The sequence below is a fragment of the Periplaneta americana genome, chromosome 12 (assembly GCF_040183065.1).
Source record: "Periplaneta americana isolate PAMFEO1 chromosome 12, P.americana_PAMFEO1_priV1, whole genome shotgun sequence".
NCBI classification, from domain to species: Eukaryota; Metazoa; Arthropoda; class Insecta; order Blattodea; family Blattidae; genus Periplaneta; species Periplaneta americana.
Window position 1 is genome coordinate 85018745 of NC_091128.1, and position 20732 is coordinate 85039476.

The 20732-nt window shown below is 33.2% G+C and overlaps 1 protein-coding gene across 1 annotated transcript in view; it reads left to right on the forward strand.

The window, feature by feature from the left end:
- LOC138710641 (uncharacterized) overlaps window positions 1-20732 on the forward strand; it is a 560146-nt gene that overhangs the window by 510270 nt on the left and 29144 nt on the right. The window contains exon 7 of the mRNA XM_069841677.1: window positions 1918-2335. Within this exon, the coding sequence (XP_069697778.1) occupies window positions 1918-2335 (418 nt within the window). The remainder of the gene's footprint in view (window positions 1-1917; window positions 2336-20732) is intronic.

Consider the following 20732-nt stretch of genomic DNA (forward strand, 5'->3'; position numbering starts at 1 on the left):
GTCTTACGATATTGAAATGGAATGTACATCTTATTAAAAATTCACAAATTAATCAAAATAGTTTTTCCTTATACATAAATATACGGTATGTTCTTCTTTCTGCTATGTTTCGGCAAAATTAATTATTACCTGCAGAATTATTTCTACTGCAAGGTTTTTATGAGCCACCTGCAGTACAGGAGATGTCTTATTATTCCTGCTGTAAAGTACCACTTTCAAGAATTGACTTTTCCAACATGCCTCATAATGATGAAAATGTAATTTTGAGTATTGTCTGTCTGTAGTTTTCCCCTCGAATTTATAGGTTGATGGAGATTTGTCATATGAATTATTTATGAACAATTAATCAAGGACTATACACATGAAGTATAAGAATATTTACTTATTTAGTTGAATTCTTCTTATTTTTCTTTTTCTTCCTGCCAAGGTCTTGTGGTCTGTACAGACTCAATGATAAATTTTCAGTCCAATTCTTCTTCAAACTTTCCAGAGATCTTTTTCCATTTAGATCAGTGGTCGTCAGCACTCTTTGAAATGGGTAACAGGTAAGAAGTTTATTGGAATATGCACCAACGTGCAGAAGGGAGAGGGAGGAGAAAGCATACCCACCAGCAGCCACGGATGTGTGCTAGTGCATCTTTTATCCACGGGTAAGAGATACTAGCTCAAGGGTGCACTGTGCTGATGACCACTGATTTAGATGATAATGGAACATGGCTTTAGGGTTTCTACTGCAATGCATATGCTTCCAGTTATTATTCTGTTAGTGTTTTATGTACTGGATTGCAGGTTCTAACTGTAGCTATTGCAGTTTGTATTCATTATTTTTATGAACCTGCAAAAGATAGTAAATCAATTTGTGTATTTCTATTGATTTGTATATATCCATAAAGTGTTTGTCTCCAGTCATAAATAAGAAATAGAAGTGGTGAAAGGCCACAACCTTACCTTGTTCCCATACAAATTTCTTACCAGGTAGATAGTATATTACTAATTTTAACAACCATTAAATTTTTTGTTTTGTGTGTATTATAAATAGTGTGTATTTGTTATTTTGAAACATGGTCTTGTGCTAGGATTTGTAATAATTTGTGTCTATTCACCTTATCAAAAGCTTTTTGGAAGCCAATGACAGCAATATGATTTTCTCAATTAAATTTTCTGAGCTTTTCTATGATAAATGCGTAGACTTAACCGTAAAAATGACATTTTCGCTTAATAATTGACTCGCATTTCTCCTTCTTCAGTGTAATAAATAATAAAAAATATAACACTGTGCAGTGTGTGTTCCTAAAATTGAGTGCAGTAACGAAGTTGTTGAGGAAATTTTATAATGTTTGTGTCATTTTTGTAAAAGATTTCATGTACACAGTAAAATTGTGCCAGTAGTGTTTTATTGAAATTCAGAGAAATAGTTATTAACTACAAATATACACACATGTACATACATTATATGTTCAACATGATTTAAAATTTTTGGAGGTTTTGTATCTTGTAACAGATGTGGAAACGTTTAACATTTTGGAGAGAAGGATATACCTTATATCTGCTAAAGAGATTATTTCTCAGAGTAAGAAATTCAACAGATATCCTTTTCTGGTCATCTTTAATGATGGACCTTATGTATAGCTCCATAATATGAGTCTGTTACCTCTGTGGTGCAGAGAGAGGGAGAAAAAAACGCACCAAGAAAATAAAAAATTGTTGAAATTTACAATTTTACAATATCATACATCCATAGACGACTTATTCTTTACTGTACTTTGCTGAGATACTTTAATGGAAGAACTGGTAAATTAGAGTCTCCTGTTAGACGAAACCAGGATTCTCCTGAAAAAATTAGAATGTCTGGTCACTCCAACATTACAACACTGACTCATATCAGAACTGCTTACATGGTATTGCCACATGTTACAGATGCAGCAAGTACCAAACCTGTCTGAAGTGCGAACATCGATTAAGGAGGTGACGTCAGCCATTGTGCACTACGTGTCAGGAGTGCAGGAGGGCTCAGGTGACTCCCGCTGGGATTCACTATCACCGCCACGTGGGACTGCCACGACACCGAGGGGTTCCCCCCGAGGCAGCAGTGGTCGCCTCTGTTGGCTGGAAAGTTCTTTTGTTGGTAGCAGACCTCTAGACTCACCTGAGACACCGCTGACACTTACCAGTGCCGATGTGAACAAAACTTTGGAAACTCTGCAACAGCAGCAGCAACAGCAGCAGCAGCAGCATCAACAGCAGCAGCAAGATGGTGGCTTGAATGTGAAGCGGACCATGGGGCCAAGTGACCTCTACCTGGACCTCAATAGCTCGCACCATCACCAGGTTAATGGTGAGTATCTGTTGACTTGAAACTACGAGGATCATATGGGTTTGACAAGTACTAAGAAAGAGAATGTCTTCGAGACAACGCTGTTTGCACCAACTCTGCAATTCCACACATCCCTCATTGACAAAAAGAGGGTCGATACATCAATCTGTCTACCTTAGTCACCTAATTAGAACATCTGAGAAAAATCGTAACTTTCATAACAAATTTTGTCAAAACAATACAATTGTGACAAGTATTGCTGTAATATTTTCATTTAAACCAGTGATTTGGCTGAAATATAATGAAACCAGTGGTGATATTCAAGAACAACAACCAGTTCTCTCATATATACCTATGTTAAACATATATGGTATATGTCCATGGTAATTTCAGATATTACCTAGAAATAATTTAACGGACGAACCGATGCAAACCGGGCAAATATCACCACTGAACGAAACAATAAGATAAATACCACGAAATAGAAATATTACAGGTATATGAATCACATTTGTTTCTTGAAAAACCAGACACATTTAAAGTCGAGTAACATGTAGACTTATCTCCCTATCCCCAGTGATCTTCCAAAGTGTAGCTAAGTCATTTACTTTGGCTGTTGTATTAAATATTGTTGTAAAATGTTACAAATCTTATATATGTATATTTTTATTAAATAATTCTTGTAGTTAGAATTCCTTTTTTCATAGCCTGGAATTCCCTTAGAAAATGACATCTTTATGAAGTTGACAAATCTTTCTTTCCTTGAAATTTAAGATGTGTATAATTTCCGTTAATGCTGTCTATAACTTCATGGAAGTGGAAATCGTCATTACCATTCATTCATTCATTCATTCATTCGTTGACTCACTCTGATGTGTTCATTCATTCATCTTGTCTTGATCTATCTGATATGAGTGTATTTATACATATCTTCATTCTACTTGAACCACAGAGAGGAGGAAGGGAAAGATGAAAAGATGAGGTGTGAAGGAGCAAATTTTTATTAATTAGATTAATATGTCAAAACTTTTGATATTTTATAAATTCATTTCTGTATCGTGTGTAAAGAAACAGCGTTCTGTTTATCTTTGTGTTTTTGTTGTGTCATTGCTCTGAATTCTGCAGTAAACATTGCTGACAAGAGTTGGTAGCAAATTTCTCCCTAAACAATAACGATACTGCTGTTTTCATAAAGTTTCAGGGGAAGTAGAAAAGGTTCATTTCTCGTGCTTTCAAAGATAGATATTAATCATAGATGAGTGACTAATGTCACGTTGTCATTTCTTGCTGAAAACAACTCCAGCACCCATTTGATTGAAGTTTGAGGATCCTAAAATTAATCCATAATCCACCTTGGACCTGATCAGAATTAATGTACGTTTACCACTCTTATCTGTGATAATCTTTTTAAGGTTAGTAATTTTCTGGATTTGTTTTAAAATTGATTTTGATCATTGTTTAAATAAAATAATATTTAAATAAGAAGTTTCAATAAATATAAAAAAAAAAATAAAATAAAATGTATAAAAGTAAAATTTTCACAGTAAATTTCATTCTAAAGGAAATCACGTAGTAATCATTTACTGTTAGTAGTAGAATTCAGAACTGACACAGCAGGAACAAGTCTTTGTGGAGTTGTTTTCAAGTAACGAGTCTGTTTTTGTTTGTAGTTCCATCTAGTTAGGTGCAAGCACAAAAAGTCATAGGTGCGACTATGCAGAGGTGATAAGTCATGCATTCGTGCTACAACCACCATTATTTTATGGTGTATCCATAGCCTTCTTGATATTTTCGGTGTATTATCAGTTTATTCATCTTTAAGTTCAATTGAAATTTCTGATTATGTATAAACACGAGGTCAAGCGGATTTTATCGGGGTACTCATACTTTATCAGGCCTTATTGTTTTTCATTAACAGCCCCAGAATGAAACCTAACTGGTAAAGCACACCCTTGCATAGTAAGGATTTAGTACCGATAATTAGTTGCTTGAGATGAATGGAGAGTAAGGACGAAAAATCAAGGAAATGTATCAGTTGTTAGATAAGACTGTTGGTATATTTTGGTTTTTAAAAGGAACATTGGCAGTCGTTAGTTCATTGTCTAATTGTCAAGGAGGCTTCCCTGTCCATGACAGAGTCTTTTTATAAGTTTGATAATTGCGTTGTGCTAGGTGTAAGAAGTATGAGAAGATATTTTGATTATTCAGACTCAGCAGATTGGAGAAGGGAGTGAGATTGACAGCCAATCTGAAATGTCATTTGAAAGGAGACTTTATAATAACTGCTTCTCAAGATATCGCAAATGTCGTGATCTGATAATGGAAAATGACTGTACACATTCTGCCAGTCATAAATAAATTGACTATTATGGAATTCAATTTTTTTTTAATTTCACATTTTTCAAAACAAACTTCAGTTTATTTTTCTTTACATTTTGTAATTTAATTAAATAAAACGCAAGTAAAATCCAGGCAGGTAAACGTGTGTATTAAGTTTTATAGATCTAGTGCAAATGTTCTGCTGTTCTAGAAAGAAAGTTTAATTATTTCATAAATGTAGACTTCATTTTAACCTATAAGTTAATTCAATTTTGTGTGATTTGTAACTTATGGATGTCATTTGTAAACCCTCAGAATCTTTTACGAGAATTTCTAAACGTGTAGAGACTGATATAACTGGAATTGCGTTTCCTTTAAACTATTTCCATTGCTAAAACCAAGACGTAACATTGTTTTATGATGGTAAAACATATTCTGTACTTAAAGTTTCTTTTGACTTCTACTCCTAACTGCACGATTAAAATTTTTACCCCATTCTTTAGTTTACCTTCCAACCTTCATTCAGTCACTGTAAAATTTCTAAGTAAAAATCTATATTTTCCTCTTTCTCTCCTCTCTCCTCCATGTCACCACAACCATCAATGCTATCATCATCTTTTCCTTGCCGGACTACTTGTGGGTTGTAATTTCTTCATTTATTTTACTGGCCTGCAAAACTTTCTTTTAAAATGAATGTAGTTATTAATCTATTTTCACACTATGATTTTATATTCTATGCCTCTGGAGGATTATTTAATCATTTAATATACGGTAGCTATAATCAAGATTTTATATAATTTGTTTTTGATCTTGATTTATCATTCCATCAATTTTCATCACTTCGCAGATGTTATGCTTTTAATTATTTCAGGTGTCTGATTCTGACATTCATCTCACAGATGTAATTTTATTCATAGATTCCAACCAGTGGCATCATGTGGGTAAATCTCAAGGCTTTCACATAAGACTCAAAGATTGTAACAAGTTAATTTTAATTGTTATAAGGAGTCTTGCGCTTGTCTTAATTTTAGATGGATTTAATCAGATGTTTCACACATCCAGCAATCAACAAGCAGGTTCGATCTTCCTCATTCGATGATTATTTGATTTGGAAATGTATCAGAGAAAATATTTTCTAAATGTTAAGCCATAACTGCTTCCTTTTTCAGGGTTATGAACTTGATACGATTAATATGTGATTTCTTCCGTCTCTGCTTAGGAAAATGGCTTGAACAGATGCGCATTCGAAAATCTGTGTTAAGTCACAGACATGGGAGAAGTCCATTCACACTTAGCCTATATTCAGCAGTTGTGAACAATGAATTGAATTAAATTGTAATTTTATATGGAGGACGAAGTAAGAAAGGACATCTAGTTACACTTTTCTTGGAAGATCGTTTCATGTTGTTTAGACTGCTCTGTCACACTTGATTAATTGGGAATTCTGAATAAACTTTTGAATGATTTGTACGCTGGATGAGCATGATGCCCGTCACTATTTATCATTTACCTATTCACTTAATTTCTGTTCTTTTTGCAGAGCAGACAAAGCCTCTGAGGTAGTTTCGGGCATTTAGACATATTTCTTTTATTTTTGAGTTCGTAATTCTGAATGCAGTCTTGGAAATGTTTTGTTTTTGAGGCAATTGAAGTTGTTAATTTCTATTCATAAACCTAAGACATTTAATTTTGTTTTAAGTTTTGTGTATTGAGCATAGAAGAACACTGTCCAAATGTAGAAAACTATACGAAATAAGTTGACAAATCTTCCAAGACTAATGAAAATAAACCAAATAAATTCCCATTATTGACTCTTTCTTCCTTTAACTTACGAAGTTGAAATATACCTCCCTAAAACCTCTTGACTTACCTATTGTTCTGTAGTGCATTTTTTTTTACACAATGTTCTTATTCTAAACATTTTATTCACATTTATTTTACATTGATCAGTATTATTTGCTTTTGCTATTGTAACTTTATCCCTCTCAGTGAAAATCTTTTGAGAGATATACGCATTAAGTTAATTGATATACTTTTTGCTAGAATACCAGTTGAATTTTTGCACAGTTTGTATTCTTAGCACTTGGTGCTACACTGAATATGTGCCTTAGTAAATTATTTTTACATGAATTGCCAGTTTTGCATGCTGTCCCAAAATAAAGTACATAAAATAGATATGAAGCTTTTATATAGTTGATAGAATATATGATTATCATAAGGATTCTGAGTAATTGAATTAGTATCTACATAGTTTAGTATATAACATCCCTTCCTCCTCGTATAAAACCATTGTTACTTAACAACAGAATGCATTATGGTAACCAAAATGTGATACCACCCCCGTCACTTTATGAGAGTATATTACACCAGTGTTGCCAATCTCTAAAATCGAAACTGCCGAATTCCTTCCCAAAATTATAGTAAATTATTATAGAGAAAAGAGGTCATTTTTTTTACTTAATGTTTAATTTTATCATCACTTGCTGTTAACAACTCTTTATCTTGGCACCTATCATTTTCGCATGGGTTCAAACTGTACATAGTTCTACAAGTAACATTTATATGGGGCCTGTTTCTACGCTTTTTTTCCAAATTGGTCATGTGACAAAAGAGAAGCATTCAGTACAAATGAATTACAATTCAGCATCTTTTGGCTTACTAATTATATATTCTTTTTAAAAATGTAAACATTAACAGCAAATAAATGACAGAATGGCATGAGACGAAATGTTGAATACTATGATATATTTTATTATGGTTTTATAGGTAGCGCATATCGTATAGATGAAAATTATCGTAATTCATAGTGAATTATTGTATTGTTGGCAACGCTGTACTGGTTATAAATTAATATTATTAGTAATATTTTCTCCACGAATTTTGTGGAAATGTAGGATTAGTTCTTCTTGATATGTTTTGTTTACTTATTGGCTTTTTCGTATTTATATTTAATATGGTTAAATTTTTTTAATCAAGTATCATTAAATGGTTACTTAAAATAAATTTAAAAGTATTAAAACTTGTTTGATACTGTTGGGATACAGAACAACACTAATAAGGTAGATCTCTGATGTTGACTAATACCATGATATTCATTATTAAGAGTTGTCTCGAAATCGTGTACATAAACAGTTATATTAGTTTAATGGTGATTTCTGCATTGCTTCTTATGCATTTTTTTGTGTATCCCCTTCCTGTATTAGGATATTACTAGGGATGGGATGGTGATGGGTTCTCTTGATACCTAGGTACTTTCGTTACATCTTGAATACTTAATCGTTTTTTCTAACTTCTCTCGAAATAAAGCCCATGATTATCACATTGATAACATCTGTATTACCCATAATTATCACATTGATGACATCTATATTAAACACTTAACAGCAGTTTATGCTTCTACATAACTGATGTAAACCAAATCTCTTTCTCCACTTCAGAAAAATTGTGTAGGACTTCAGATCTCATCTGTGACAAAGACAAAACTTCCAAGACTAGGAAGTATTAAGAAAGTTACTAATTTTTTAAGAAAAGGGCAACATTTGTTATAATATATCCAAACACACTATGTACTACACCATATTGTGTACAATATTTAATTGTCACAAACAGGTAATTTATTCCTGTGTTACTGTAGTTTTCATTTTGCACTTCACTCATGCATCAATATTAAATTTTGGTGTGGGTATCGAGAAATTCTGATATCATCCCAGCTCTAGGTATTTCATTATGTTTCATTTATGATAATTATTATATTTATCACATAATTACGTTGAGTATTGCTGAGGTGTCGTAACACATTTTAACATTGTGAATGATGTGTTTTTTTGAATGAAACTAATTTAATGTCATGGCTTTGTAAATAAATATTACTTTTGTTTTGTTCATGTTCGATGCATTTTTATTTTATTTACCACCTTATCTGCATGTAATTTTCACCCTAGCCCTTTCTTTGAGTTGCTGTTTTGTGCATTGTTTTAAACATTATAACAAAATTTCACTTATTTTTGTATAAACATGAACGTATCATTTCCTGAAGATTTCCTATTTCTCATTGTTCCCTTCCCATCAACCTTCTGGGGCCCTTAGGTTAATCATCGATGAGGTATTTTGTTGAGTGAATTAGTTTTAGAGACTACAATAAATTATTAATCTGAAGAAAAGAGGTGGGCCAGTCAAGCAAGAATGGGGTAGAACATATCAAATGTCAATTTGATATGAGAAGTATGTAAAATAATTACAATTCACAGTTTTGTGATTTAAATGAATCACAACCTAATGGATTTGTTATCTGAATAGAACAAAAACGCCATTGGACAGAGAAGATTGTGAACAAAGGTAGGGAATTAAAGTTATATATATAGTGAGCCATGCATGAAAGCTGATCTTCATTTGCTGATATGGTCAGTGGTAGTCATTGAACTGTAATTATAGATGGAGTTCATTACTCATTGCTAAAATGTGTGATCGATTATATGAATAGTTTTGGCTGGTTTGCTTGTAATAAATGTGAAAAATGAATTATGTAATTTTATTTCGCATTTGACGAGACATAATACCATAAACATTGAAGTACCGGTAAATAAAATATACTGCATGCATGTTAGTGAATTAAAAAAATGGACTTGTTTTATACTTGATAGTAAGGTATGATGTAAAAGTCAATTCCTATTTCCGTTTACTTTACTTTATAACCATATTTCAGTTATGACGGTATAAAAACTACCGTAATATATGACCAGTTGACAAAACTTTCCAGGTAATATTACAACCAACAGTAAAGGAAGTGCAACAATTATTATGATTGTATTTAAAATATTTAATAAACCCCCAAGCAAAAAAAATCTAAGAGTGTTAAGTCTGGTAAACATGAGGCCCATAGCCATTGTGAGGTTGTACCAATCCACCTGCCTGGAAAACTTCATTTAAGTAATTACAAAAAATCGCAAAATGTGGAGGTGCTCTACCTTGTTGAAGCACAACAGTTTGGCATTGCACCAACTGTGGATGCAAAAATTGTTGCATACATGTGAAGGTAAATTATGTCACTGATTGTGGGATACTATAGATGTTGTTCACGGTTATGCTTAACCGTTCACTTTTGGAATATCTCGTTGTCAATCCACGATTGCATTTGGCTGTTCATCTGCCCATATGCGACAATTGTGTTTCTTTCCATTGCCACAGATTTGGAATGTTGCATTATTGCTGAATAAAATATTTGGCATTAACTTTTCATTGTTAATAGCCTCCAGCATATCAAAACACATTGCCTCGTGAACTGCATTGTCTTAATCTTTCAGCTCGTGAAGGCTGTGGTAGGCTCGTTTTTTAATGTGAAATGTAAAACTTTCCACACTTTGATGTGAGATATGTTCAACACACTACTGACATGGCGAATAGAAGCACCAGGACTACATTCAATTGCTTCTTGATTTCGTTACATCCTCTCCTGTGATGGTCTATTTGCCTTAGTTGGACACTGTTTTTGGAATTGACGGGTAAAGGCTTCTCTAACTTGTTGATAGATCAATCTACACAATCGTATTCTCACAATGACTATTCTTTCCTCTGTAGTAAACATGTTGACAAGGACTTACACCTTCTGTAATAGAAAGAAAATATAAATTATTTCACAGAAATGTATAGGGACTTTATAAAAATCCCGTATATACAGGGTGAACCGTAAGTAACGTCAATAATTTTGGTGGGTGATTCCTTGAGTAAAGAACAACAAAAAAGTCAAATAACATTTTGCTGTATTTTGAATAGTTTTCCAGAAAAATGTGCATTTTAAAATATATGAATTATGAGAACTTGCAACGCTGCACCCTACAACCAGCTGGGAGTAACATATTAAGTTGTGTTGCTCTAAACAAACCCCTCCACCTGGGTTGTTGAAGGTCGATGCCATCATGCCATGTATACATTGCATTTAAACTCGTAAGATAAAATTCAGATGATATTCCATTTAATTTTTGTGTTTAAACTGTGTTAGATAATGGAGAATGAACACTGCTTGTTTCAAGTTAATCAAAATCTTGGACAATTTGAAATAAACTCTTCAACCTAATTTTAATTAAATGTTGAGAGAACACAGGCAATAAGACACGCTTCTTTCAAACTAAATAGATAAGATTAAGAAATATTTCTACACTTCCATTTCAATTAAATATTCTAGAGATTGTGAACAATAATGATGCATATTTCACGTTATAAAAATATAATTTTAAAACATTTAAAACTCTAAAGGAAAAAATAAAAATACGATATTATTTCACGTTGAAGAAACGAACAAAATTAAAATAGTAATATTATGAAACAAGTGTATCTATAATCTTACAGTTTATTACATGAGTAAATGTTATGAAACGAATATAGTGAGTTTCATACCTTTTACGAACATAATAATTGTACAGCATTATAAATGAGTTTCATACGCTATTTTTTTTTGTATGAAAGTATATAAAGGAATATTAATAAACAAATAACATCAGATTTGTAATGATCTGTAGTTTGATATCATGGTCTATTAAGTATTACAGCATTGCAAATCGTTTCATAGTGTTAACTTTATGATGTAAAGTTATGTCTTCGTAATAGAATTCATGACGTTTTAGTTGTCATGGTAATATTTTACGAAACTAGTACGATAATGTGGCATATTAAGTACGATTTTTACTAACGATAAAGACTGTTTATAATGCTGATGTACAAACAATTTTATTTTCAAACTCTTCGACTTAATTTTAATTACATATTCGGTGAACACAGCCATTAAGCAAAGCTTATTTTACATTATACAAATGTAATTAATGATTTAAAAAATTTCCTTTTGTTGTACAACGAGAGTTTTCTTCAGCCAGTTAGAAATAGTTACCTCCGACTTTAATATTTAAAGTAGTACAGTAATTGGTAAACTTACATTACAAAAGATCAAATTTGCTGAATCATATTTAAAAGTAATTGTGTTACGTTCCTTTTCTCCTTTCCTTGCATTCTGTCCAGGCAGCTTTACAGTGTTGTCACAGCACAGCAGGGTTTAAAATTCCTTTTGCGGAATGAAAACTTCCATTGGTTTGGATCAAATTTCTGCACATTTAAAGGACAAAACTAAAATGTTTTCAATCATTTATTATCTTAATACACTGCTCTCTTAAACTGACTGAGCATATTGGGAATTAATTCAATAGCTTTCCCAAAATACGTTATGAAATGATTAATATAAAATAATTTTTTTCTCGAAAAGGAAGGACAAAGGAGCAAAATTAAATTAACCTTTTTTGTTTTAAATAACTCAAAGAATAATCCCTTGAAATTAATTACATTACTTACGGATCACTCTGTATACACAGGCTTACCAGGTAACTTGTGAGTCACGAGTGAAAAACAGGACAAATTGATTCAAAAGGCAGGCCACAAAAAATTGTGTAAAGACCTATATCTTATGATTTTTTTTTAGATTAAAACTGCCACTTTAAGCTGAAAAATTGACATTACTCGCTATTTTATGTTAGATTATACCAAATAATTATCTGAACAGCAACAACAAAAAACAGTAAAATAAAGTTAACTAAAAAATTAATACAATAAAATTACAGAAATTACAGTGGAGTATCTCTTAGAACAGCATTTCATTTAGAAGCATGCATAAAAAATGCCAAGTTTTTTGAAGTTGTGGCTGATATAAACTCTGGCACTAAAAGGGTTAATCGAGTGCCATAGAATCAAAAGTGCCTAACCCCAGAGTTTGAAAATCATTGTTGTTTTACATCTGGAAGTTCAGTTAAGAATTACTTTTAAATTGCTAACATGTTAAAGTGGAATTAAGACGTTTTATAACAATCACAATTGTCTCCAATAGGTTTTGTAACAGTGTCATGTTTTGTCACACAATTTATTTCGTCATATGGTTTTTTTGTGACCACTTTCCGTCACAGCCTCGACTTTCGAGTGAAACAAAACATGGAGACCAATAAATTTGTATTTGCCAGTCTGTTTGCTACATGGTGAGTTATGCCCAAAGTATCACAATACATCATTGAACTTTGCATGATATGACCAGCCAAGCTGTGTCCAATGGTTCTCAGATAATTGCTGATCAGCTGTAAATGTAAGAACTTTTCCTTCAAGTGTAGCTCAAAGTGTAAAAGCCATCAGTCACCGTCAGTTGTTTTCGTATATCTCTCTGCAATATCTTGTAGGTTGTCGATGCTTCTCGGCTCAGTGGTAAATTTTCCCTTCTAAGTTCACGTACTGTTCTTTTCATTGTTTCCAGCTTTGACAGCTTCAAGTTGGTTCGCACAAGGACTGAAGTTGGCTCTATCAAAATTTCAATTGCCTGCTTCATCATCTGAACGCATTCAGCAACATGAACCCTTTCCCAGTATGGGGCATGTTATGTATGCTCTATCTATGGGATCTTTGATAATAGATAACTATTAATTTTGTGACGGGACGGGAATGAGTCAGTGATGGTATCTAGGAAATAAGCCAACAATAAATGAGCAACCTTTGCCTGTGCTGATATCTTGATACATGTCAGAATATGGCCGTTACGAATTTATATACTGTGACAAAACGTAGTGTGACGAAACATACCTATGACGAAAAAAGTGTGGCAAAAAGGCCGGATCCCGTTAAAATGTTTCTAATTTTTCAAGATACCATTGAAGTTGGTTCATTTTGTGAATAAAATATATGGACGAAAAACTAAAGTTTTATTCGCAGTTCTGAATTGTTCTGAAATTTATTTATTGAAAATCAGATGATTAGGACTTTTTCATAAAACTGCGGACATCTAAGAAATTTAAAAAAATAGATACGGATGTTTGATAAATCTACGATATATAGATCTATATATAATTATGTTGTCTTTGACATCCTTCATACTCCATATCCACTAAAGTGGAATATATAAAATGAAACATTTCTGCGCGTTACTTACTGAAACTCATTATTATTATTATTATTATTATTATTATTATTATTATTATTATTATTATTATTATTGTTTCTTTTTCTTCTAATTACTAGAAATATATCTGGTCACCTTTAGAGTATATTATTTTTTGCTATATCTTTTTAATCTCAGGTTTAAATGTTTTTTATGTAATTCGTGCATGCCTTCACAAATTAATTTCTCACAATTGGAATGTATAGAAGGAAATGAGTAGTTAGTGTATTGTAGTATGAACTTACAATTACATTCGTTACAGTGAGCATATTTTTGTAATAGTATACCACTCAAATAGTCTTTCGGTGCATTTTATTATCTGAATAGAATCATCAGAACAGCTCTAAGAGCCCAGCAGTTGTGATGTAGGTGGTGAAATTCGTACTCCTTAAGAGCATGAAATTGCTTTCTGTAATTATTGTAGTTTATAGTAATAATACCGTATCTGTAGTAACAAGCATGGTTTGGCAATATGTAGGCTATTTTTATTGTAATTATATTACTAACAATTTTAATAGTTACATCTTCAAAAAAAGTTACAATACAATTTTTTAAGTATTTTCCTTACAAAATTTCCGCCTCTCTAACATAAAATATTTTTTAATAATAACTGAAGGAGGCAGTATTTAGTAGAGTGGCATTTTCGCGATTAGCATAAACATTCCATATTTGTTACTTTTACCTACAGTAGAGTATATGTTTTCGATATCATTTTCGTACAAAACATGATATATAGTGAAAAATTATGGTCGAATCCTTCCTTAATTAGTCGAATTAAGTGTAAATACTGTTCTTATTGTGGAAAAAGCGAATTTCAGGTGCGTATTTTTTCCAGAAACTACGAGTATTGTAACAATTGAAATTTCACCAATCAGCACCCTGATTTCACACTCATTATGCAGGTACAATAGTCGAAATTAATGAGACTAAAGAACTCTTAAGTTATTTAAATTAACAATCACTTCACTATGTTAATATTAAACTATGTTGGTATTTTACCTTAATAAAATTGACTGACTACTTTTTTTTCAGTTGGTTATTTAACGATGCTGTATCAACTAGTAGGTTATTTAGCGTCAATGAGATTGGTGATAGCGAGATGGTATTTGGCGAGATGAGGCCGAGGATTCGCCATAGATTATCTGGCATTCACCTTACGGTTGGAGAAAACCTCGGAAAAAACCCAACCAGATAATCAGCCCAAGCGGTGATCGAACCCGTGCCTGAGCGCAACTTCAGACCGGCAGGCAAGCACCTTAATCAACTGAGCTCTGACTACTTTCGATGTGGTGTGCATCATCTTCTGAATTCTATGTTGATAAGATAGTTTCCTGAGACGCATTGAAAAGATAGCATGGGACCTCACTAGAATTCAGAAGATAAATTGGGGAACGGATTTTTATGTGTTAAAAAACTTGAAAATATTTATTTTCTTATGTAGTAAAAAATGAAAAAGAAGCTTATGTATAAAAAATGGATTAAAAACAAAGGATGGTCATTGGAAACACTCATTCATCACTTCAGGAGGATCAAGGACAGCAGCATCTATCTCGTTATTATGAAGAACAAGGAACAAAACGTGAGAAACTGAAGGTCATATCGGAATACGTATGGTCTCATTTTCGCTAATCTAATTGCTTTGCATTATATTGATATAAGGCAGTGGACATGCACGTAAGCTAGAGAACTTGGATTGACTGATTTCAAACTGGATCAACCTGGATTTGGAATTTCAAGACAGTTCACAAGATTGTTAATCACAGATTTACGCACTTTGTAACTTACAAAAATTCTCAATCACAAGAAGAGATTGAGAATTTTACAAATGTATTTGGTATTGAAGTCACTGACACGATCGTTCCTAATTATTATTCAACAGCAGAAATTCTGAATACCGACCAATCTGGATTTAATTATGAAATGCACAGAGTCCGCACACTATCTCGCATGGGTGAAAGAGACACGATTGTTGTAGTAAATCAGCTTATGGAATATCACATTCATATACAATTCAGTCCATCGCATCCATGAAAAGTAAACTTCTCTCTCCACTTCTTATTGTCTTACGTGAACAAGTGAAACATTTGGTCCCCATGTACAACAGAACATAATCCGATCTCCTAACATAATATAACTTGTTCAAAATCAGCCAAAGTGGACACGAAAATACTTGAACAGGATAACTGTATCTCTCCCATTGTTGGAACAAAATGTTGTCTGGTTCTTAATTAATTTTCACTCCATCAACAAAAGCTGTTCGTAATTCCGGATAAACACATACAGGTAACAACCATTCCACCTTGTGCAACTTCCCTTGTTTAACCATTGGATGTATACTTCCTCTGTTAATGGAAGAAGTTCGCCAAACGTTTTTGTGAGAGAGTTTTACTCGACAACATTGATATTCACCTTCAGAACCCATATTCACTGTCATGATTAAGCATGCCTGTAAGAAACTATTTTTACAGTTGAATGTGATCCCTTTGAAGCTCCTGTCAATGTTATCTGGGACACTGAAGATTCAAGCTGCTCAACTCCCAACTGCAGAAATGCATCATTCATCCAATGTGCTTATTGTCGTTTACATTTGTGCTTAACGTATTTCTACATCAACACCTACAAACATGTTTAAGTATAGTATGTAAGGACAACTAAAATTAGCAGAATAATCATTACTTAATGTTTTCATTAATATATCATATATCTAGGCTCATAAACATTGTATAATTACCACTATGGGCAGCTACAATTGATCCCATAAACAATGATTACAGCTGAACTTTCCATTGTATTTGATTTTATACCATTATCAGTCAGGCACTTCGCGAAAGTATCTTGTCAATGAACAAGTTGCTTGATACTTCTAATTTCTTTATAGAGAGACACAAAAAACTCAAATTTGCAGATAAATAAGTTCTGAAGAATTTCAGTTGATGAAGCGTCGTCCTTACTTAGTTCATCTATCACTGATTTAAAATTTTCAAAATTGACTGTATAATACACTACTGCTTCCAACCATGTCGTCCAGCGAGTAACTATGGATCTAGGTGAAAGTGCAAGATCTGGATTTTTGGCTTTGAACAAATTATCTTTTTGAGGCTTTCATGAACACTTTCTTGCAGTTCGAAATTGTCCACTTCCACTATCTGCTCACATACTCTGTGTAAACCATGTAATATACCGTACTATATTATACAAGTTACGTGTATCATATTTGGGAAGCCTACAGAAAGACCTGCGGTCATAACAACTGCAGAGATTCATTGAATAAGCAAGCAATCATTGCATTATTTCATGCTGATACTTCTCTACATGCAATTGTACGAAATGGAAATAAAAAAATTGGAAATTTATCCTTTGAAGAGGTGGAAAAATTCAAATATCTGGGATCAACAGTAACAAATGTAAATGATACTCGGGAGGAAATTAAACACACAATAAATATGGGAAATGCCTGTTATTATTCGGTTGAGAAGCTTTTATCATCCAGTCTGTTGTCAAAAAATCTTAAAGTTATAATTTATAAAACAGTTATATTGCTGGTTGTTCTATATGGTTGTGAAACTTGGACTCTCACTTTGAGAGAGAAACATAAGTTAAGGGTGTTTGAGAATAAGGTGCTTAGGAAAATATTTGGGGCTAAGAGGGATGAAGTTACAGGAGAATGGAGAAAGTTACACAACACAGAACTGTACGCATTGTATTCTTCACCTGACATAATTAGGAACATTAAATCCAGACGTTTGAGATGGGCAGGGAATGTAGCACATATGGGCGAATCCAGAAATGCATATAGAGTGTTAGTTGGGAGGCCGGAGGGAAAAAGACCTTTGGGGAGGCCGAGACGTAGATGGGAAGATTATATTAAAATGGATCTGAGGGAGTTGGGATATGATGGTAGAGACTGGATTAATCTTGCTCAGAATAGGGACCAGTGGCAGGCTTATGTGAAGGCAGCAATGAACCTCCGGGTTCCTTAAAAGCCAGTAAGTAGGTATTTACCCAACAATTTTAGCTTAACTATCTTTCTTTTTACTGTTAAAATTGAACACAACTTTGAAAAATACATTCGTCATTATTTAAAAACGTATTTTAATTTATTTTAGCAAAACAAGCTGTATCTAATTATCTCAGTCTATTTCCTTACACACACAAAAAAGAAAACTATTTGGACATTGGCAGTAAGTGTTGAAGTTTGGTCAATTGTATAAATTTTAATGGGAAAAAAAGCCATTACAAAAATTGCTAAATCTTGATCAGTTATTTTATTGTGATTTCAACCAAATTTTACAGGTGATACATTAAGCATCTGTGTGTATCAGAATAGCCCTATAGGTGTATCACAATAGCCCACACAGAAGCTATTATGATACATTGGTTTGTTTCAGTTTTATACATTATTACAAATAAAAAGTAAATTTAACTCTAAATCCTTCATATATGTGTAAAATAGCACATGACTTAATTTTCTCAAATTTGTATTATGATTTGATACAAAAGTTACAGCAAATGAGGACATATATAATCCTTAAAATATCGGTATAAACAATATCTAGGAGGTTAACCAGCAAGATTTGATTTTTTGTAGCAAATAATTATTTGAAATTTTCTGCGTAATTTGGTACCGTAAGCTGGGGTTACTTTGAACACAGAGGAAACTTTGACCATTTTTTCAGAAAATCATATTTAGGTTTCTATATGCTGCATTTGTTATAGATGGAGGTAAATTATCATAAAATCATTCTCATACCAAATTTACCTCCATCTATAACAAGTGCAGCATGTAGAAACCTAAATATGATTTTCTGAAAAAAATGTTCAAAGTTTCCTCTGTGTTCAAAGTGACTCCAGTTTACGGTACCTATTTTTTTTTTTCAAAAATTTTAGTTGCAGGTGCTCTTAATTACGTAATGCATTTTATGTGTCAAACTACATTTTTTCTCATCCCATGCTATTGCATGAAAATATATCTTTGAAACTACATATTTGGTAAAAAAAATGTTGTGGTTTGGCGTGATTTGTAGTTGAATGTTTGTTTCATAATTTGGCAGCATTGTTGAAGACTGTAATGGTTGCTGTGTTATGAATTTTCAAAACAAATTTAGTATTCTGTATTTTTGAAAATGTATGTTTTTATGATGTTTACTTTGTAGCTCATTTTCTCGGAAGTTAAAAATTCGCAACATATTATGTACATTTTTCTCAGAAACTAAGATAGTTAGAGGCATGACTTTGCCGAGCTCTAGTTTCAGGCCATTTGGGTAAAAATTTTGTTATGCATTAATGTTAATGTGATTTCATTTTTCTTAAAAAGTAATTGATTACAAAGAAAACCATAACAGTATTTTCATGAAGTATTCTTTCTGAACAAGAACTCAGCATAATGAAGAATCAGCAGTGAAAATTGCATAGATATACTATAATACTTTCTGAGATAAAGGTACTTGAAGGTGATTAATTTAATATTGATAATATAGGGCGTCTGATCTTACCTTCATTATATTGTAATATACACCAGATTTTTATTACGTAATTTCGTAATTACATAATAACGAGGTTCGTCATCAGAATTGTGATAATGACAATACTACTTGTGAACAAATCTGGGTCCACACCTGTGGAGTAACGGTCAGCGCGTCTGGCCGCGAAACCAGGTGGCCCGGGTTCGATCCCCGGTCGGGGCAAGTTACCTGGTTGAGATTTTTTCCGGTGTTTTTCCTCAACCCAATATGAGCAAATGCTGGGTAACTTTCGGTGCTGGACCCCGGACTCATTTCACCGGCATTATCACCTTCATCTTATTCAGACGCTAAATAACCTAAGATGTTGATAAAGCGTCGTAAAATAACCTACTAAAATAAAAAAAAAAACAAATCTGGTGTATGCTAGTACATGCAGAATGCAGTCCAACAATTCATTTTCAGTCGTGTCACATGTGCACTTAAAAACTATTGCTATTTCCTTTGTTGCATTGTCAGTCCTATATTGTTGTTTAATCAACTGTCCGAAGACAGGTGGTATGAACTTCACAAGTGATACCAAGAAGGCACCCTTATGAGGCAACTAGGCCGGGAGATAATGGGATAGGGTGGCCAGTTCCTTTCCCCCTAGGCCTATATATGAAAAAGTAAATCCACAAGTCGCAAGAAAACCCCAGATTGCCAGAGATTTTGATTTTATCATTACTCTCAAGGGGTTGAAACACATCACACTCTTAGGTAGATATAATCAATAATTCCATAAGGTGTATGCATTTCGTCACTGATTAAGTTTTCACACCGGACTTGTGGTCATTGATTAAATTTTCGCCAGCGGTCACAATAATGTTTTTTTTTTTTTTTTTTTTTAATTTAAGCATAATAGGATTATTAAATTATTGTAATGATGGAGCACCCTCATGGGGAATTCGTTTCACAAGAAGCGTTAGGCTAGAGACCATGAGAAACTAATGCATGAAGTCTATCCTATACCAAACAAAGTCTGAGAATCCAATGTTGTTTGGAGATGTGACTAGCATGGAAGATGCAACTCTACCATAACCATATATCTTATGACAAAACGTCAATTTGACAACGGTCCATCTGAACATTTCAGTCATGCGTCACACTGAGGAAGAGTTCACACCACAGAACGCGTGGAGTTGATTAAGGAAAGTGCGCGAATATTAGCTGCACCACTTTCAGCCATTGTCCAGCATCATGCAAGAGATGTTTCCAGTGAAACAAATGTGAATCTACCAAGGAAATAAATTCTAAAGAGAAGCCTGCATAAGATACGAAGAGAAAATTTACTACTAGAACCCCGGAATGTAGATTATTTCAAAGATATAGATGATCGGCATAAGAGAACTCTGGACGGAAGTAGACGGCTGCGCAAGGTGAATATTGGATATTTTTCAACCGACAGGCAGCTGATAATGCTGCAAAGATCAACATTCTGGACAATGGACGGCACATTTAAGTTCTCTCCCACAACCTTTCTTCAACTATACATGATCCATGTCTAAGACCGCAGACAATGGCTGCCAGTAGTAATGGTAGTCATAAAAAGAAAAACTAGGAATATGAAGTTCTTTTTACATCACTTAAAGAAGAATTACACCAACGTTTTCAACACCATTTGCAACCCCTGTATGTTGCAATTGAT